At 45.5% G+C, this 21,269-nt stretch overlaps 1 protein-coding gene across 1 annotated transcript in view; it reads right to left on the bottom strand.

Moving 5' to 3' along the window:
- syde1 (synapse defective Rho GTPase homolog 1) overlaps positions 1-18,273 on the bottom strand; it is a 76,503-nt gene extending 58,230 nt beyond the window's left edge. The window contains exon 1 of the mRNA XM_090217879.1: positions 17,973-18,273. Coding sequence (XP_090074005.1) covers positions 17,973-18,057 — 85 coding nt within the window. The 5' untranslated portion in view covers positions 18,058-18,273. The remainder of the gene's footprint in view (positions 1-17,972) is intronic.
- Positions 18,274-21,269: the final 2,996 nt, after the last annotated feature.

Here is a 21,269-nt window from a genome sequence, read left to right as displayed (position 1 = left end):
TCTAGCTAGAGTAGCATCTGATCTGTGGGTCTGAGGGGGGGTTGTTTCAGCAGGGCTACAGGAACCTTCTAGTTAGAGTAGCATCTGATCTCTGGGTGTGAGAGGGGTAGTTGTCTCAGCAGGACTACAGGAACCTTCTAGTTAGCATAGCATCTGATCTGTGGGTCTGAGAGGGGTAGTTGTCTCAGCAGGGCCACAGGAACCTTCTAGCTAGAGAGTAGCATCTGATCTGTGAGTCTGAGAGGGGTAGTTGTCTCAGCAGGACTACAGGAACCTTCTAGTTAGAGAGTAGCATCTGATCTCTGGGTCTGAGAGGGGTAGTTGTCTCAGCAGGGCCACAGGAACCTTCTAGTTAGAGTAGCATCTGATCTCTGGGTCTGAGAGGGGTAGTTGTCTCAGCAGGGCCACAGGAACCTTCTAGCTAGAGAGTAGCATCTGATCTCTGGGTCTGAGGGGGGTAGTTGTCTCAGCAGGGCCACAGGAACCTTCTAGCTAGAGTAGCATCTGATCTGTGGGTCTGAGAGGGGTAGTTGTCTCAGCAGGGCCATTGGAACTTTCGAGATAGAGAGTAGCATCTGATCTGTGGGTCTGAGAGGGGTAGTTGTCTCAGCAGGGCCATTGGAACTTTCGAGATAGAGAGTAGCATCTGATCTGTGGGTCTGAGAGGGGTAGTTGTCTCAGCAGGGCCATTGGAACTTTCGAGATAGAGAGTAGCATCTGATCTCTGGGTCTGAGAGGGGTAGTTGTCTCAGCAGGGCCACAGGAATCTTCTAGTTAGAGTAGCATCTGATAACGGTGCACGAGACAGAGGAGAGGAAGGCTCATCCCAAATGGCACCTTATTCCCCTTTATAGTGCACTACTTCTGATCAGGGCCACTATATAGAGAATAGGGTGGCATTTGGGAGCCAAACAGAGGAGAGGAAAGGAGTGGTAACATGGGAACTCCCATCTAAACATTTGGCTGGCCCCACTTATTACTGCACTGGTACAAACGGCAGCTAGTCAGCATCCCAGCAGAACACAGTGTCCAATGTTGAAAGACAGCAGCTAGAATCCATCCCTCATTATTCTACTAATGCTGAAAGACATCAGCTAGAATCCATCCCTCATTATTCTACAAATGCTGAAAGACATCAGCTAGAATCCATCCCTCATTATTCTACTAATGCTGAAATACATCAGCTAGAATCCATCCCTCATTATTCTACTAATACTGAAAGACAGCAGCTAGAATCCATCCCTCATTATTCTACTAATGCTGAAAGACATCAGCTTAGAATCCATCCCTCATTATTCTACTAATTCTGAAAGACATCAGCTAGAATCCATCCCTCATTATTCTACAAATGCTGAAAGACATCAGCTAGAATCCATCCCTCATTATTCTACTAATGCTGAAAGACAGCAGCTATAATCCATCCCTCATTATTCTACTAATGCTGAAAGACATCAGCTAGAATCCATCCCTCATTATTCTACTAATGCTGAAAGACAGAAGCTAGAATCTATCCCTCATTATTCTACTAATGCTGAAAGACATCAGCTAGAATCCATCCCTCATTATTCTACTAATGCTGAAAGATAGCAGCTAGAATCTATCCCTCATTATTCTACTAATGCTGAAAGACAGCAGCTAGAATCCATCCCTCATTATTCTACTAATGCTGAAAGACATCAGCTAGAGAATCCATCCCTCATTATTCTACTAACGCTGAAATACATCAGCTAGAATCCATCCCTCATTATTCTACTAACGGTGAAAGACATCAGCTAGAATCCATCCCTCAGTATTCTACTAATGCTGAAAGACATCAGCTAGAATCCATCCCTCATTATTCTACTAACGCTGAAAGACATCAGCTAGAATCCATCCCTCATTATTCTACTAATGCTGAAAGACATAGCTCTTAGAATCCATCCCTCATTATTCTACTAATGCTGAAATACATCAGCTAGAATCCATCCCTCATTATTATTCTACTAATGCTGAAAGACAGCAGCTAGAATCCATCCCTCATTATTCTACTAATGCTGAAAGACAGCAGCTAGATCCATCCCTCATTATTCTACTAACGCTGAAAGACATGGCTGGAATTCCATCCCTCATTATTCTACTAATGCTGAAAGACATCAGCTAGAATCCATCCCTCATTATTCTACTAATGCTGAAAGACAGCAGCTAGAATCCATCCCTCATTATTCTACTAATGCTGAAAGACATCAGCTAGAATCCATCCCTCATTATTCTACTAATGCTGAAAGACAGCAGCTAGAATCCATCCCTCATTATTCTACTAATGCTGAAAGACATCAGCTAGAATCCATCCCTCATTATTCTACTAATGCTGAAAGACATCAGCTAGAATCCATCCCTCATTATTCTACTAACGCTGAAAGACATCAGCTAGAATCCATCCCTCATTATTCTACTAATGCTGAAAGACAGCAGCTAGAATCCATCCCTCCTTATTCTACAGCCGTGCCAAACACGGAGCCAAACAGAACCGGCTGTGGCTTTTCCTTCATCCAGCCCACATCCTCCACCTGTATATCTACTGTACATTGTGATATAAATCACAGGGTTATGAACAGTCCACTGGTAGAATATCTTGTTCCTTCATCCAGCCCACATCCTCCACCTGTATATCTACTGTACATTGTGATATAAATCACAGGGTTATGAACAGTCCACTGGTAGAAGATCTTGTTCCTTCACTCAGTCTGTCTGTCTCTCTCCCCCTCCCACAAACGTCACAAGTGGGATCCCCATTCCCTTTCTAGTGCACTACTTCTGTCCAGAGCCACTATTATAGGGGATAGGGTGCCATTTCTGGTTAAAGTAGTGCACTATTATAGGGAATAGGGTGCCATTTCTGGTTAAAGTAGTGCACTATTATAGGGAATAGGGTGCCATTTCTGGTTAAAGTAGTGCACTATTATAGGGAATAGGGTGCCATTTCTGGTTAAAGTAGTGCACTATTTAGGGAATAGGGTGCCATTTCTGGTTAAAGTAGTGCACTATTATAGGGAATAGGGTGCCATTTCTGGTTAAAGTAGTGCACTATTATAGGGAATAGGGTGCCATTTCTGGTTAAAGTAGTGCACTATTATATAGGGAATAGGGTGCCATTTTTTTGTTAAAGTAGTGCACTATTATAGGGAATAGGGTGCCATTTGAGACGTTTCCTTCGTCTCCTTCCCAGACGTCCCTAATTTTAGAGAGTTAAAATCTCAAACAGGACAGCAGCCGACAGGAAGCAGTGGAAAAGGGAAGTAGTAAAAAAAAAAAAAACACAGGGTTAAAACATATCAATATTTCTCTAACTGGAAAAACAGGAAGTCAAACGCTAAGGAGCAAGTAGGAAGTATGTTTGTGTTACACCCCCCCCCCCCCCCCCTATAAATGTTTTTCATTACATAACAAATGCTGCTACAGCTGCTCCTGCTAAGTTAGTTCCTGCGGGATGTCACACATGTTGGTAATGTAGGAGATACGAGTAGTACCAGAACTATCATCCAACTGGCCATAAGACTTATGAACAGTGTCTCGTCTGATTCAAAGAGTGGAGGAGACTGTGTTGGAGGGTTTCAGGAAAGATATTTAGCAGACGGGTTGAAAAGAAATGATTTGTGTATAACTCACAGAATGAAATCAGAGAAATGGAGGGAGAGGAGAGAGAGAGACAGAGAGTGAGGAAGGGAGAGGAGATAGATAAAGTGAGGGAGAGGGAGAGAGAGAGACAGAGTGAGGGAGAGGAAGAGAGGTGAGAGAGTGAGGAAGAGGAGAAAGAGACAGAGTGAGGGAGAGGAGAGGAGGAGAGAGGTAGAGTAGAAGGAGAGAGGGAGAGGAGAGAGAGACAGAGTGAGGGAGAGGATAGGAGAGAGAGAGAGTGAGGGAGAGGAGAGAGAGACAGAGTGAGGGAGAGGAGAGAGAGAGACAGAGTGAGGGAGAGGAGGGAGAGAGAGAGAGCGTGAGGGAGAGTGAAGAGAGAGTGAGGGAGAGGGAGAGAGAGAGACAGAGTGAGGGAGAGGAGAGAGAGACAGAGTGAGGGAGAGGAGAGGGAGAGAGAGAGAGTGAGGGAGGGAGGGAGAGAGAGAAACAGAGTGAGGGAGAGAAGAGAGAAACAGAGTGAGGGAGAGGAGAGAGAAACAGAGTGAGGGAGAGGAGAGAGAGAAACAGAGTGACGGAGAGGGAGAGAGAGAGAGTGAGGGAGAGGATAGAGAAACAGAGTGGACGGAGAGGAGAGAGAGAGAGTGAGGGAGAAGAGAGAGAGAGACAGAGTGACGGAGAGGAGAGAGAGTGACGGAGAGGGAGGAGAGAGAGAGTGAGGGAGAGGAGGAGAGGTCAATGTGTCTACACACTGTAAACTGTTAAATCACACGTCTGCATGCAGAACACAGTCATCGTTGAAATAGTTTCATTGTCTGGTCCAGTAGACCATCTACAGCAGGGCTGATGATGTAGAGAGGAGAGAGGGGGCAGAGAGAGGAGAGAGGGGGCAGAGGGAGGGGGGCAGAGACAGGAGGGGGCAGAGAGAGGGGAGAGAGAGGGCAGAGACAGGAGAGAGGGGGCAGAGAGGAGAGAGGGGGCAGAGAGAGGAGAGAGGGGGCAGAGAGAGGAGGGACAGAGGAGAGAGAGGGCAGAGACAGGAGAGAGGGGGCAGAGAGAGGAGAGTAAATAGTTTCATTGTCTGGTCCATGCAGGGCTGATGATGTAGAGAGGAGAGAGAGGGCATAGAGAGGAGAGAGGGGGCAGAGAGAGAGAGAGGGGGCAGAGACAGGAGAGAGGGGGCAGAGAGAGGAGAGAGGGAGCAAGGAGACGGAGAGAGGGGGCAGAGAGGAGAGAGGTGGCAGAGGGACGGAGAGAGGGGGCAGAGAGAGGAGAGAGAGGGCAGAGACAGGAGAGAGGGGGCAGAGAGAGAGTAAATCGTTTCATTGTCTGGTCCATGCAGGGCTGATGATGTAGAGAGAGGAGGGGGCAGAGACAGGAGAGAGGGGGCATAGAGAGAGAGGGGGCAGAGAGAGAGGGGACATGAGGATGGAGAGAGGGGGAAGAGACAAGAGAGAGGGGGCAGAGAGAGGGGGCAAAGAGAGGGAGAGAGGGGGCAGAGACAGCGGGAGAGGGGGCAGAGAGGAGAGAGGTGGCAGAGACAGGAGAGAGGGGGCAAGAGAGGAGAGAGGTGGCAGAGACAGGAGAGAGGGGGCAGAGAGAGGGAGAGAGGGGGCAGAGACAGGAGAGAGGGGGCAGAGAGGAGAGAGAGGGCAGAGACAGGAGGGGGCAGAGAGAGGAGAGAGGTGGCAGAGACAGGAGGAGGGGGCAGAGAGGAGAGAGGGGCAGAGACAGGAGATAGGGGGCAGAGAGAGAGAGAGAGAGCAGGAGAGAGGGGGCAGAGGAGGAGAGAGGGGGCAGAGAGGAGAGTAAATAGTTTCATTGTCTGGTCCATGCAGGGCTGATGATGTAGAAGGGAGAGGGGGCATAGAGAGAGAGGGGCGAGAGAGAGGGAGAGAGGGGGCAGAGACAGGAGAGGGGGCAGAGAGAGAGGGGGCAGAGAGAGGAGAGTAAATAGTTTCATTGTCTGGTCCATGCAGGGCTGATGATGTAGAGAGGAGAGAGGGGGCAGAGACAGGAGAGAGGGGGGCATAGAGAGGAGAGAGGGGGCAGAGAGAGGGAGAGAGGGGACATAGAGATGAGAGAGGGGGAAGAGACAGAGAGAGGGGGCAGAGAGAGGAGAGAGGGGGCAGAGACAGGAGAGGGGGCAGGAGAGAGGTGGCAGAGACAGGAGAGGGGGCAGAGAGAGAGGGGGCAGAGACAGGAGGGGGCAGAGACAAGAGAGGGGCAGAGAGAGGGAGAGAGAGGGCAGAGACAGGAGAGAGGGGGCAGAGAGGGAGAGGGGGCAGGGGACGAGAGAGGGGGCAGAGAGAGAGAGGGCAGAGACAGGAGGGGGCGTGGGAGAGAGGGAAGGGAGAGAGGGGGCAGAGAGAGAGGAGAGAGAGGGCAGAGACAGGAGAGAGGGGGCAGAGAGAGGAGAGTAAATCGTTTCATTGTCTGGTCCATGCAGGGCTGATGATGTAGAGAGGAGAGAGAGGACATAGAGAGGAGAGAGGGGGCAGGAGAGAGGTGGCAGAGACAGGAGAGAGGGGGCAGAGAGGGGGCGAGACAGGAGGGGGGCAGAGACAGGAGAGAGGGGGCAGAGAGATGAGAGAGGTGGCAGAGACAGGAGAGAGGTGGCAGAGAGAGGAGAGAGAGGGCAGAGACAGGAGAGAGGGGGCATGAGAGGAGAGAGGGGGCAGAGACAGGAGAGAGGGGGCAGAGAGAGGAGAGAGAGGGCAGAGACAGGAGAGAGGGGGCAAGAGAGGAGAGTAAATAGTTTCATTGTCTGGTCCATGCAGGGCTGATGATGTAGATTGTGTAGTAAGTGACTCCTCTTTTTAACACACACACACACACACACTCTTGCATAGCTTCACGTCTTAGTGGCATGGTGTTTATACACACACTCAATTGCGTAACAATCCAGCCAGCAGCAACTTTTCCTATTTTAGACATAACAAGCAAGAAGCCATTCCATAGAGGGCTGAGAATATGAGGGAGGGGCAGAGAGAGGAGAGAGGGGGCAGAGAGATGAGGGAGGGGGCAGAGAGAGGAGAGAGGGGCCAGAGAGAGAGGAGGGAGAGGGTAAAGAGAGGAGGGAGGGGCCAGAGAGAGAGGTGGGAGGGGGTAAAGAGAAGAGGGAGGGGCCATGGCGAGAGGAGGAGTGGGTAAAGAGAGGAGGGAGGGGCCAGAGAGAGGAGAGAGGGGGCAGAGTGAGAGGAGGGAGGGGCTAGAGCGAGAGGGGAAAGAGGCCAGAGAGAGAGGAGGGAGGGGCCAGAGCGAGGGGAGGGAGGGGCCAGAGTGAGAGGAGGGAGGGGCCAGAGAGAGAAGAGAGAACCAAACAACACCGTAAATACAACAAATATTTATCTTTATACTATTCATACTACAACTATTTACACATTGTTAAAAACACTGTATATAGCTTATAATATACACAGAGAGAGGGAGAGAGGGAGAGAGAGAGAGAGAGAGAGAGAGAGAGAGAGAGAGAGAGAAAGAGAGAGAGGGCGAGAGAGAGAGAGAGAGAGGGAGAGAGAGAGAGAGAGAGAGAGAGAGAGAGAGGGAGAGAGGGAGAGAGAGAGAGAGAGAGGGAGAGAGGGAGAGAGAGAGAGAGAGAGGGAGAGAGGGAGAGAGAGAGAGGGAGAGAGAGAGAGAGAGAGAGCACGAGAGAGCAACAGTACACTTCTAGAATGTACCAGTACAGTATTTAATCGTAGCCAGCGTCCCAAATGCCGCCCAATTCCTATGGTAAGATGGCGCCCTTCAGACATGGCAGCTCTGCTTCCAGCTCCTAAACAACGTTGCAGTATTTTGTTTTTTTGGTGTGTTATTTACAAAATTGGATCCTTCGTTCGTACCCCCCAGGGCGATTGAACTTATCCCAGAGGCTGCACCAAGACGCAGCCGGCGGAGAAGAGGTATTCGGAGTAGAGGTCGACCGATTGGGATTTTTCAACACCGATATCGCTATCGAATACCTCTTGTAATAATGACAATTACATCAATAATATTACATCAATACTGAATGAACAACGAACAGTTTTATTTTAACATAATATAATACATAAATAAAATCAATTTAGTCTCAAATAAATAATGAAACATGTTCAATTTGGCTTAAATAATGCAAAAACAAAGTGTTGGAGAAGAAAGTAAAAGTGCAATATGTGCCATGAAAGAAAGCTAACGTTTCAGTTCCTTGCTCAGAACATGAGAACATATGAAAGCTGGTGGTTCAATATTCCCAGTTCTTCAATATTCCCAGGTAAGAAGTTTTAGGTTGTAGTTATTATAGGAATTATGACGCGTCGACTATTTCTCTCTATACCATTTGTATTTCATATACCTTTTGACTATTAGATGTTCTTATAGGCACTTTAGTATTGCCAGTCTAATCTTGGGAGTTGATAGGATTGAAGTCATAAACTGCACTGTGCCTCAAGCATTGCTAAGAGCTGCTGGCAAAAACGCAGTAAAGTTTGTTTGAATGAATGCTTACCAGCCTGCTGCTGCCTACCACTGCTCAGACTGCTCTATCAAATATCAAATCATAGACTTATTTATAATAAACACACAGAAATACAAGCCTTTGGTCATTAATATGGTCAAATCCGGAAACTATCATTTCGAAAACAAAACGTTTATTATTTCAGTGAAATACGGAACCGTTCCGTATTTGATCGAATGGCCCTAAGTGTAAATATTTCTGTACAACCTTCAATGTTATGTCATAATTATGTGAAATTCTGTAAAATTAATTACGGTCTTTACACACGGTTCGCAAAGAGCCTGTTATTCGATGATAAATTAATAGGCACCGCATTGATTATATGCAACGCAGGACAAGCTAGTTAACCTAGTAATATCATCAACCATGTGTAGTTAACTAGTGTTTATGTTAAGATTGATTGTTTTTTTCATAAGATAAGTTTAATGCTAGCTAGCAACTTATCCTTGGCTCCTTGCAGCCACAAGGTCCCTTTGACACTGCACTCGCATAACAGGTAGTCAGCCTGCAACAGTCTCCTCGTGGAGTCCAATCGGCCATAATCGGCATCCAAAAAAAGGCTGATTACCGATTGTTATGAAAAATTGAAATCGGCTCTAATTAGGCAGTACTCAAGGCCCTTTACTGCCATCCACTTACTTATGTATTTTATTCACCTTTATTTAACCAGGTAGGCCAGTTGAGAACACCTTTATTTAACCAGGTAGGCCAGTTGAGAACACCTTTATTTAACCAGGTAGGCCAGTTGAGAACACCTTTATTTAACCAGGTAGGCTAGTTGAGAACACCTTTATTTAACCAGGTAGGCCAGTTGAGAACACCTTTATTTAACCAGGTAGGCTAGTTGAGAACATCTTTATTTAACCAGGGAGGCCAGTTGAGAACAAGTTCTCATTTACAACTGGCGACCTGGCCAAGATAAAGCAAAGCAGTGCGACACAAACAACAACACAGAGTTACACATGGAGTAAACAACAACACAGAGTTACACATGGAATAAACAAGCGTACAGTCAATAACACAATAGAAAAAAAAGAAAGTCTATATACAGTGTGTGCAAATGGCGTGAGGAGGTAAGGCAATAAATAATGCTAAATATAATAAATAATTGGTCGACCTCTAATTCGGAGTGGAGTTCTAGTCCGACTCAGGAGGCGAACACACCATCCACCACTTCCCATTACACGCTAATGTTCAGTCTCAGTCACAATAAAGAAGACGAGCTCAGGGCGAGGATCTCCTTCCAGAGATCTCCTTTCACAGAGACATCTGAGACTGTAACATACTCTGTTTCACGGAACCATGGTCCTCTCCGGATATACAGTCCCCGTCCATACAGCCAGCTGGGTTCTCAGTTCATCGCGCAGACAGGAATTAAGAACTCTCTGGATATACAGTCCCCATCCATACAGCCAGCTGGGTTCTCAGTTCATCGCGCAGACAGGAATTAAGATTATCTTCTCCGGGAAGAAGAAAGACGGGGTTGTTTCATGATTAACCACTAATCCCGATCTAGAATACCTCACAATCAAAACTCCCAAGATAATTCTCTCCGGTTATAGTCACAGCCGTGTATATTCCAACTCAAGCCGATACCACGACGGCCCACAAGGAACTACACTGGACTTTATGCAAACTGCAAACCACATATCCTGAGGCCGCAGTTACTGTAGCTGCCAAATCAAATTTGAGGAAAAAAGCTACCAAAGTTCTATCAACACATTGACTGTAGTTCTCCCTCTGGTAAAACACTGCTACTCCCCCTTTCGAAATGCCTACATGGCCCTCCCCCGCACTCCTTTTGGCAAATCAGATCACAACTCCATTTTGCTCCTCCCTTCCTATATGCAGAAACTTAAACAGGAAGTACCCGTGCTAAGATCTATTCAACGCTGGTCTGACCAATCAGAATCCATGCTTCAACATTGTTTTGATCATGCGGCCTGGGACATGTTCTGGGTAGCCTCTGAGAATAACATTGAGGTGACTGAGTTCATCAGGAATTGTATAGGGGATGTCCCACTGTGACTATTAAAAACTACCCAGAAACCGTGAATAGATGGCAGCATTCGCGCAAAAACTGAAAGCACGAGCCACCGCATTTAACCATGGCAAGGTGACTGGGAATATGGCTGAATACAAACAGTGTAGTTATTCCCTCCATAAGGCAATCAAACAGGCAAAACGTCAGTACAGAGACAAAGTGGAGTCGCAATTCAACGGCTCAGACATGAAACATATGTGACAGGGTCTACAGGCAATCACAGACTGCAAAGGGAAAACCAGCCACATCGCGGACCCTGGCGTCTTGCTCCCGGACAAGCTAAACACCTTCTTCGCCAGCTTTGGGGATAACACAGTGCCACTGACGTCTTGCTCCCGGACAAGCTGAACACCTTCTTCGCCAGCTTTGGGGATAACACAGTGCCACCGACGTCTTGCTCCCAGACAAGCTGAACACCTTCTTCGCCCGCTTTGGGGATAACACAGTGCCACCGACGTCTTGCTCCCGGACAAGCTGAACACCTTCTTCGCCCGCTTTGGGGATAACACAGTGCCACCGACGTCTTGCTCCCGGACAAGCTGAACACTTTCTTCGCCCGCTTTGGGGATAACACAGTGCCACCGACGCGACCCACTCCCAAAGACTGTGGGCTCTCCTTCTCCGTGGCTGACGTGAGGAAGACATTTAAGGATCTTAACCCTCACAAGGCTACCGGCCCAGACGGCATCCCTAGCCGCGTCCTCAGAGCATGCGTAGACTAGCTGGCTGGTGTGTTTACAGACATATTCAATCTCTCCCTATCCCAGTCTCCTGTTCCCACTTGCTTCAAGATGTCCACCATTGTTCCTGTACCCAAGAAAGCTAAGGTACAGGAACTAAATGACTATCGCCCCATAGCACTCACTTCTGTCATCATGAAGTGCTTTAAGAGACTAGTCAAGGACCATATCACCTCCACCCTACCTGACACCCACTCCAATTTGCTTACCGCCCCAATAGGTCCACAGACGATGCAATCTCAACCACACTGCACACTGCCCTAAACCATCTGGACAAGAGGAATACCTATGTAAGAATGCTGTTCATTGACTACAGCTCAGCATTCAACACCATAGTACCCTCCAAGCTCATCATTAAGCTGGAGGCCCTGGGTCTGAACCCCGCCCTGTGTAACCGGGTCTTGGACTTCCTGACGAGCAGCCCCTCGGTGGTGAAGGTAGGAAACATCACCTCCACTTCGCTGATCCTCAACACTGGGTCCCCAAAAGGGTACGTGCTCAGCCCCCTCCTGTACTCACCTATGACTGCGTGGCTATGCACAACTCCAACTCAATCATCAAATTTGCAGACGACACAGAGATTGCATCGTCTGTGGACCTAGTGGGCTTGATTACCAACAACGAGGAGACGGCCTACAGGGAGGAGGTGAGGGCACTCGGAGTGTGGTGTCAGGAAAATAAACTCTCACTCAACGTCAACAAAACAAAGGAGCTGATCGTGGACTTCAGGAAACAGCAGAGGGAGCACCACCCCGTCCACATCGACGGGACAGCGGCGGAGAAGGCAGAAAGCTACAAGTTCCTCGGCGTACACATCACTGACAATCTGAAATGGTCCACCCACACAGACAGGGTGGTGAAGCAGGCGCAACAACGCCTTAGACTGTTAAACAGCCATCACTAGCCAGCTACCACCTGGTTACTCAACCCTGCACCTTAGAGGTTGCTGCCCTATATACATAGACATGGAATCACTGGTCACTTTAATAATGGAACACTAGTCACTCTCAACCCTGCACCTTAGAGGCTGCTGCCCTATAGACATGGAATCACTGGTCACTTTAATAATGGAACACTGGTCACTTTAATAATGGAACACTGGTCACTTTAATAATGGAACACTGGTCACTTTAATAATGGAACACTGGTCACTTTAATAATGTTTACATACTGCTTTAGTCATCTCATATGTATATACTGTATTCTATTCTACTGTATTTTAGTCAATGTCACTACAACATTGCTCATCCTAATATTTATATATTTCTTAATTACATTCTTTTACTTTTAGATGTGTGTTTTGTTGTGTTTTGTTAGATATTACTGCACTGTTGGAGCTAGGAACACAAGTATTTAGTTAGATACTACTGCACTGTTGGAGCTAGGAACACAAGTATTTAGTTAGATACTACTGCACTGTTGGAGCTAGGAACACAAGTATTTAGTTAGATATTACTGCACTGTTGGAGCTAGAAACACAAGCATTTAGTTAGATACTACTGCACTGTTGGAGCTAGGAACACAAGCATTTAGTTAGATACTACTGCACTGTTGGAGCTAGAAACACAAGCATTTAGTTAGATATTACTGCACTGTTGGAGCTAGGAACACAAGTATTTAGTTAGATACTACTGCACTGTTGGAGCTAGGAACACAAGCATTTAGTTAGATATTACTGCACTGTTGGAGCTGGGAACACAAGTATTTAGTTAGATATTACTGCACGGTTGGAGCTAGGAACACAAGCATTTAGTTAGATACTACTGCACTTTTGGAGCTAGGAACACAAGCATTTAGTTAGATATTACTGCACTGTTGGAGCTAGAAACACAAGTATTTAGTTAGATATTACTGCACTGTTGGAGCTGGGAACACAAGCATTTAGTTAGATATTACTGCACTGTTGGAGCTAGGAACACAAGCATTTAGTTAGATATTACTGCACTGTTGGAGCTAGGAACACAAGCATTTAGTTAGATACTACTGCACTGTTGGAGCTAGGAACACAAGCATTTTGTTAGATATTACTGCACTGTTGGAGCTAGGAACACAAGCATTTAGTTAGATATTACTGCACTGTTGGAGCTAGGAACACAAGCATTTAGTTAGATATTACTGCACTGTTGGAGCTAGGAACACAAGCATTTAGTTAGATATTACTGCACTGTTGGAGCTAGAAACACAAGCATTTAGTTAGATACTACTGCACTGTTGGAGCTGGGAACACAAGCATTTAGTTAGATACTACTGCACTGTTGGAGCTAGGAACACAAGCATTTAGTTAGATATTACTGCACTGTTGGAGCTAGGAACACAAGCATTTAGTTAGATACTACTGCACTGTTGGAGCTAGGAACACAAGCATTTAGTTAGATATTACTGCACTGTTGGAGCTAGAAACACAAGCATTTAGTTAGATACTACTGCACTGTTGGAGCTAGAAACACAAGCATTTAGTTAGATATTACTGCACTGTTGGAGCTAGGAACACAAGCATTTAGTTAGATATTACTGCACTGTTGGAGCTAGGAACACAAGCATTTAGTTAGATATTACTGCACTGTTGGAGCTAGGAACACAAGCATTTAGTTAGATACTACTGCACTGTTGGAGCTAGGAACACAAGCATTTAGTTAGATATTACTGCACTGTTGGAGCTAGAAACACAAGCATTTAGTTAGATACTACTGCACTGTTGGAGCTAGGAACACAAGCATTTAGTTAGATACTACTGCACTGTTGGAGCTAGAAACACAAGCATTTAGTTAGATATTACTGCACTGTTGGAGCTAGGAACACAAGTATTTAGTTAGATATTACTGCACTGTTGGAGCTAGGAACACAAGCATTTAGTTAGATACTACTGCACTGTTGGAGCTAGGAACACAAGCATTTAGTTAGATATTACTGCACTGTTGGAGCTAGAAACACAAGCATTTAGTTAGATATTACTGCACTGTTGGAGCTAGAAACACAAGCATTTCACTACACCCGCAATAACATCTGCTAAACACGTGTATGTGACCAAAAAACATTTGATTTGATTTGATAGGGTCTATATGGCTCTGCTCAAAATTTGTGTACTATATAGGGAATAGGGCTGTAGTATAGAGTAGTGCACTATATAGGGAATAGGGCTGTAGTATAGAGTAGTGCACTATATAGGGAATAGGGCTGTAGTATAAAGTAGTGCACTATATAGGGAATAGGGCTGTAGTATAGAGTAGTGCACTATATAGGGAATAAGGCTGTAGTATAAAGTAGTGCACTATATAGGGAATAGGGCTGTAGTATAGAGTAGTGCACTATATAGGGAATAGGGCTGTAGTATAAAGTAGTGCACTATATAGGGAATAGGGCTGTAGTATAAAGTAGTGTACTATATAGGGAATAGGGCTGTAGTATAAAGTAGTGCACTATATAGGGAATAGAGCTGTAGTATAGAGTAGTGTACTATATAGGGAATAAGGCTGTAGTATAAAGTAGTGCACTATATAGGGAATAGGGCTGTAGTATACTGGAGGTCATTACAGTTGGAGGTCATTACAGTTGGAGGTCATTACAGTTGGAGGTCATTACAGTGGGAGGTCATTACAGTTGGAGGTCATTACAGTGGGAGGTCATTACAGTGGGAGGTCATTACAGTGGACTGCAGCAGAATGAGCAGACCTTGTTGTGTCCCAAATGGCGCTCTCTGGCCTTATTAGTGAACTACTTTGACCAGGGCCCATAAGGTTCTGCTTAAAACTAGTGCTCTGTAAAGGGAGAAAGAGTGCCATTTGGGATCCCCATTCTATGTCTCAGACAGACATGCTCTCAGGGTGGGAATGTGGTCCCACGGTAGCCTGGTTAAACCCACACTGACTGCTGGGTTCACCATCCAGCCTGCTGAAACCAGGAACCTAGGTAGTCCCAACAGAACTAATGAGATCACCAGACATGACAGGCCACTCAAGTTTGTCATCTGCAACAACTATAGGCGATGGGCCAATTTAATGTTAGCGATGGAGCATTTCTCAATGTGTCCATTCATCCGTAATGCTTCGTCATCATCATCATCCTCATCAACAGGGTCTGTACAAAACAGGCTCTGTTATACACTGGAGTATATGACACGCCCCCCTCTGACCTAGCAGTGATGTCATCCATAATTATACTGCTGCAGGGGAGAGGGAAGAGGAGGAGAGTAGAGGAGGAGTGAAGAGGAGGAGAGTAGAGAAGGAGAGAAGAGGAGAGAAGAGGAGAGGAGAGGAGAGGAGAGGAGAGGAGAGGAGAAAAAACAGAGGAGAGGAGAGGAGAGGAGAGGAGAAAAAACAGAGGAGAGGAGAGGAGAGGAGAGGAGAGGAGAGGAGAGGAGAGGAGAGAAGGAGAGAAGGAGAGAAGGAGAGAAGAGGAGAGGAGAAAATAGAGGAGAGGAGAGGAGAGAAGGAGAGAGGAGGAGAGGAGAAAAAACAGAGGAGAGGAGAGAAGGAGAGAAGAGGAGAGGAGAAAATAGAGGAGAGGAGAGGAGAGGAGAGAAGGAGAGAAGAGGAGAGGAGAAAAAACAGAGGAGAGGAGAGGAGAGAAGGAGAGAAGAGGAGAGGAGAAAATAGAGGAGAGGAGAGGAGAGGAGAGAAGGAGAGAAGAGGAGAGGAGAAAAAACAGAGGAGAGGAGAGGAGAGGAGGGGAGAAAACTAAATGTTGACACATTCACACAGACTTCAACATGAATGTTTGTCATTGCCCTTCAACCTTGGGGCTGTGGGACAAATACAGCTTTCTCAAACAGAGTCCCAGCCCATATGCTGTCCAGCCCTGGTTAAATCCAGGCCAAGAGTTTTATAAAGGCCTTATTCACATGACTACAGAGTTGAGGGCAGAGAGGAGACTGGCACAATGATTCTCTTTCATTTATATTTCTGTGAATTGACTTTACTAATGATGAAGAGGAGGGAGGTGTAGGTTGGCTCTTGTTTCTGTGAGTTGACTTTACGAATGATGAAGAGGAGGGAGGTGTAGGTTGGCTCTTGTTTCTGTGAGTTGACTTTACTAATGATGAAGAGGAGGGAGGTGTAGGTTGGCTCTTGTTTCTGTGAGTTGACTTTACTAATGATGAAGAGGAGGGAGGTGTAGGTTGGCTCTTGTTTCTGTGAGTTGACTTTACTAATGATGAAGAGGAGGGAGGTGTAGGTTGGCTCCTGTTTCTGTGAGTTGACTTTACTAATGATGAAGAGGAGGGAGGTGTAGGTTGGCCTGTTTCTGTGAGTTGACTTTACTAATGATGAAGAGGAGGGAGGTATAGGTTGGCCTGTTTCTGTGAATTGACTTTACTAATGATGAAGAGGAGGGAGGTGTAGGTTGGCCTGTTTCTGTGAGTTGACTTTACTAATGATGAAGAGGAGGGAGGTGTAGGTTGGCCTGTTTCTGTGAGTTGACTTTACTAATGATGAAGAGGAGGGAGGTATAGGTTGGCCTGTTTCTGTGAGTTGACTTTACTAATGATGAAGAGGAGGGAGGTATAGGTTGGCCTGTTTCTGTGAGTTGACTTTACTAATGATGAAGAGGAGGGAGGTATAGGTTGGCCTGTTTCTGTGAATTGACTTTACTAATGATGAAGAGGAGGGAGGTATAGGTTGGCTCCTCTTTCTGTGAGTTGACTTTACTAATGATGAAGAGGAGGGAGGTATAGGTTGGCTCCTCTTTCTGTGAGTTGACTTTACTAATGATAAAGAGGAGGGAGGTATAGGTTGGCTCCTCTTTCTGTGAGTTGACTTTACTAATGATGAAGAGGAGGGAGGTATAGGTTGGCTCTTGTTTCTGTGAGTTGACTTTACTAATGATGAAGAGGAGGGAGGTATAGGTTGGCCTGTTTCTGTGAATTGACTTTACTAATGATGAAGAGGAGAGAGGTGTAGGTTGGCTCTTGTTTCTGTGTAGGATACGAACCCCCAGCATCATCTTCTCTCTCTGAGTGGTCTGTCTGTGTCAATGTGTGGGAATCAACTGTCTGTAACATCTTGACTATAGATGGTTTTGATTAGATGGTATACTGTCTGTAACATCTTGACTATAGATGGTTTTGATTAGATGGTATACTGTCTGTAACATCTTGACTATAGATGGTTTTGACTAGATGGTATACAGTTTATGTCAGAATTTACTTTTCATAGCAGGTTAAGAGAACTGAAGCAGAAGGTTATGATAATTAGGTTTTTAGAAAAGGGGTTAGGGTTAGGTAAAATGCACAAAAAAATCCACTTTTTACGTCAATTTGACATAAGCTGTCTGTATCCCATTTAGACAAAACCGCTATAGGAGGGTCTGGGGCAGGGTCGAGAGGCGCGGCCCGCCCTGTCTGACTCCCTGTATTGATCTTGAATGGCTGAATTATGTAACACTGGCACATCTGCAGACAAACGCATTTTATTAGGCCCATTCTCTAGATAACGGTAGCCCATACCGGGGTTAACGGTAGCTGTTTCGAAAATAAAGGTAGCCCGTTTCGGAGATAACGGTAGCCCATTTCGAAAATAAAGGTAGCCCATTTCGAAAATAAAGGTAGCCCGTTCCGGAGATAACGGTAGCCTGTTTCTAGATAACGGTATCCCGTACCGGGGTTAAAGGTAGTCCTTTCTTTGACTTAATGCTACTCTCTCTAGATATGTGTTCCGTTGCCGTCGGTCTCCGCTACTTCTTCTTGTCTCTGTGTTTCTCCGTCGACAGACCAGAAGAATGTAAACAATGCCCAGGGTGACTTCTGGATTGTGAAACATGTTAAAGTTGAACCAATACAAAGTGTACCCTGCTGCTTCACTCCTATCCGTGACGTAGCGTCATTCACTATGTCTCAAATCGCATCAACATATCGTGCATGTTCTACTGAAAAGTGATGTATTTTCTTCGTGCCTACGAAATGAGTTGCCCCACAAAAACAAGTAAATGCCTATTTCTGAATACATGTTTTCGACATCTGCAGCGGTCTGTTATTTGTGTAAGGCTGGATTACTTATTGATTATCTAGTTTGGGTATAAAAAAAAATACACACGTGAAAAATACAAACTGTCTATAAAGGAATTAAAACTCTAAACATCGTTTTACAGTTACCATTAAGTTTGGGGTCCGTTTTCCGCCGGGATCGATCCTTTCCCCGCAGCCGAGAGAAGGTCCGTTTCAGCAGGGGTTCAGCCATGGCTGAAACCCCGTAATGTGTGTTTTTTCCCTGCTCGGTGCAAGCGGACTGGGGAAGCGGGTTAATTCGCTCTAAACTCCGGGAGTCCTCATCCTCGTCCTCGGTCCATCTGTAAAAGGACTGTTGTGTGAGCCCATCTCTGTCTGTGGAACTTGGTCAATGCTCTCCGAGTTTGGCTCTACGTCCAGTTCTCTCCTCTTGCCAAATTTCACAGGAAACGAATTCCTGGGATTCTTTCCCAAACTTTTTTTTTATTTTTTTAACCACCTCTAGTGCGAGAGAGTTGAGCGGCAGAGGAATAAGCAAGTGCTCATGGGAGATGTAGTTTCAGCGAAGTCATGGTTAAAACTACAGTAGGTTTCATGCAATGTAACAATGCAACACTTCCTCTACATCTCATAGACAATGACCTATGGCCTTTTCCACTGTAATTAAACACAAATTAATTACTATGTAATAAGCTTGTAATTACATGGAATAATCGTGTTATGTCTGTGATATGTGTTTTTACCTACGCTAGTTGAATGCCCTGCACTGTAAAAAAAAGCCCTGGATAAAAGTCTCTGCTGAATGACCTAAAAGTTAATAACGCAGTTGGTCTTTCCAACCCTGATGTGAGACGATGGGTCGCGTGAGGACTCTATCACGGAGAACTGCTGCCCTCTGCTGGCCATCCTGGAAATCATTCTACATGTTTTACCGTGACCAATGAATGAATGAGGCAACAGACCGAGACTATATACAACTCATACCATGAACTCAACACACTACAGCTGACGCCGAGCTGAGGAAGTTGAGCTAGGTAATGACCTAGTCTTTACTTCTGTTGTTATTATTGTTCTCAGTACATCGCTCAGACAGGAATGAATATATCTCCGAGAAGCAGAAGGGCAGAGGGGTTGTGTTTCATGATTAACGAGTCACGGTGTAATTCTAGGAACATACAGGAACTCAAGTCATTTTGTTCACCAGACTACCTGTAATACCGCTATTCAAACGTCCGGAATGCTTACAAGGCCCTCCTCGCCCTCCTTTCAGCAAATCTGACCACGACTCCATCTTGCTCCTCCCGTCCTATAGGCAGAAACTCAAACAGGAAGTGCCCGTACTGACATGTCTATATCTGCAGTGCTATACTGTAAGATCAACAGTCGCCAAATAGTTAAATCCTAAAACTATTCTGTTAAGAATTAGAGAGAAAAGTGGGTAGCTACCCTTCTCATCTACAGTGGGTAGCTACCCTTCTCATCTACAGTGGGTAGCTACCCTTCTCATCTACAGTGGGTAGCTACCCTTCTCATCTACAGTGGGTAGCTACCCTTCTCATCTACAGTGGGTAGCTACCCTTCTCATCTACAGTGGGTAGCTACCCTTCTCATCTACAGTGGGTAACTACCCTTCTCATCTACAGTGGGTAGCTACCCTTCTCATCTACAGTGGGTAGCTACCCTTCTCATCTACAGTGGGTAGCTACCCTTCTCATCTACAGTGGGTATCTACCCTTCTCATCTACAGTGGGTAGCTACCCTTCTCATCTACAGTGGGTAGCTACCCTTCTCATCTACAGTGGGTAGCTACCCTTCTCATCTACAGTGGGTAGCTACCCTTCTCATCTACAGTGGGTAACTACCCTTCTCATCTACAGTGGGTAGCTACCCTTCTCATCTACAGTGGGTAGCTACCCTTCTCATCTACAGTGGGTAGCTACCCTTCTCATCTACAGTGGGTATCTACCCTTCTCATCTACAGTGGGTAGCTACCCTTCTCATCTACAGTGGGTAGCTACCCTTCTCATCTACAGTGGGTAGCTACCCTTCTCATCTACAGTGGGTAGCTACCCTTCTCATCTACAGTGGGTAGCTACCCTTCTCATCTACAGTGGGTAGCTACCCTTCTCATCTACAGTGGGTAGCTACCCTTCTCCTCTACAGTGGGTAGCTACCCTTCTCATCTACAGTGGGTAGCTACCCTTCTCATCTACAGTGGGTAGCTACCCTTCTCATCTACAGTGGGTAGCTACCCTTCTCATCTACAGTGGGTAGCTACCCTTCTCATCTACAGTGGGTAACTACCCTTCTCATCTACAGTGGGTAGCTACCCTTCTCATCTACAGTGGGTAGCTACCCTTCTCATCTACAGTGGGTAACTACCCTTCTCATCTACAGTGGGTAGCTACCCTTCTCATCTACAGTGGGTAGCTACCCTTCTCATCTACAGTGGGTAACTACCCTTCTCATCTACAGGGCTGTGAATAAGTATTTCCGTAGTTCATTTGTCACATTTAAATGTTTCAGATCATCAAACAAATTTAAATATTACACAAAGATAACCCAAGTAAACACAAAATGCAGTTTTTAAGTTATGATTTTATAACTACTGTCTATACTGTCTGTACACACCATCCCATATAACTACTGTCTATACACACCATCCTATATAACTACTGTCTATACACACCATCCTCTATAACTACTGTCTATACACACCATCCTCTATAACTACTGTCTATACACACCATCCTCTATAACTACTGTCTATACACACCGTCCTTATAACTACTGTCTATAAACACCATCCTGTATAACTACTGTCTATACACACCATCCTATATAACTACTGTCTATAAACACCATCCTGTATAACTACTGTCTATACACACCATCCTATATAACTACTGTCTATACTGTCTATACACACCATCCTATATATAACTACTGTCTATACACACCATCCTATATAACTACTGTCTACACACACCATCCTATATAACTACTGTCTATACACACCATCCTCTATAACTACTGTCTACACACACCATCCTATATAACTACTGTCTATACACACCATCCTATATAACTACTGTCTATACACACCATCCTATATAACTACTGTCTATACACACCATCCTATATAACTACTGTCTATACACACCATCCTATATAACTACTGTCTATACACACCATCCTATATAACTACTGTCTATACACACCATCCTATATAACTACTGTCTACACACACCATCCTATATAACTACTGTCTATACACACCATCCTATATAACTACTGTCTATACACACCATCCTGTATAACTACTGTCTACACACACCATCCTATATAACTACTGTCTACACACACCATCCTATATAACTACTGTCTATACTGTCTATACACACCATCCTATATAACTACTGTCCCTCTTCCTCATCACTGGAT

Source organism: Oncorhynchus mykiss, chromosome 23 (assembly GCF_057628025.1).
Source record: "Oncorhynchus mykiss isolate SJ-2025 chromosome 23, ASM5762802v1, whole genome shotgun sequence".
Lineage (NCBI taxonomy): Eukaryota > Metazoa > Chordata > Actinopteri > Salmoniformes > Salmonidae > Oncorhynchus > Oncorhynchus mykiss.
The sequence above is the reverse complement of the archived record's forward strand: the minus strand, read 5'-3'. Positions and strand labels throughout refer to the sequence as shown.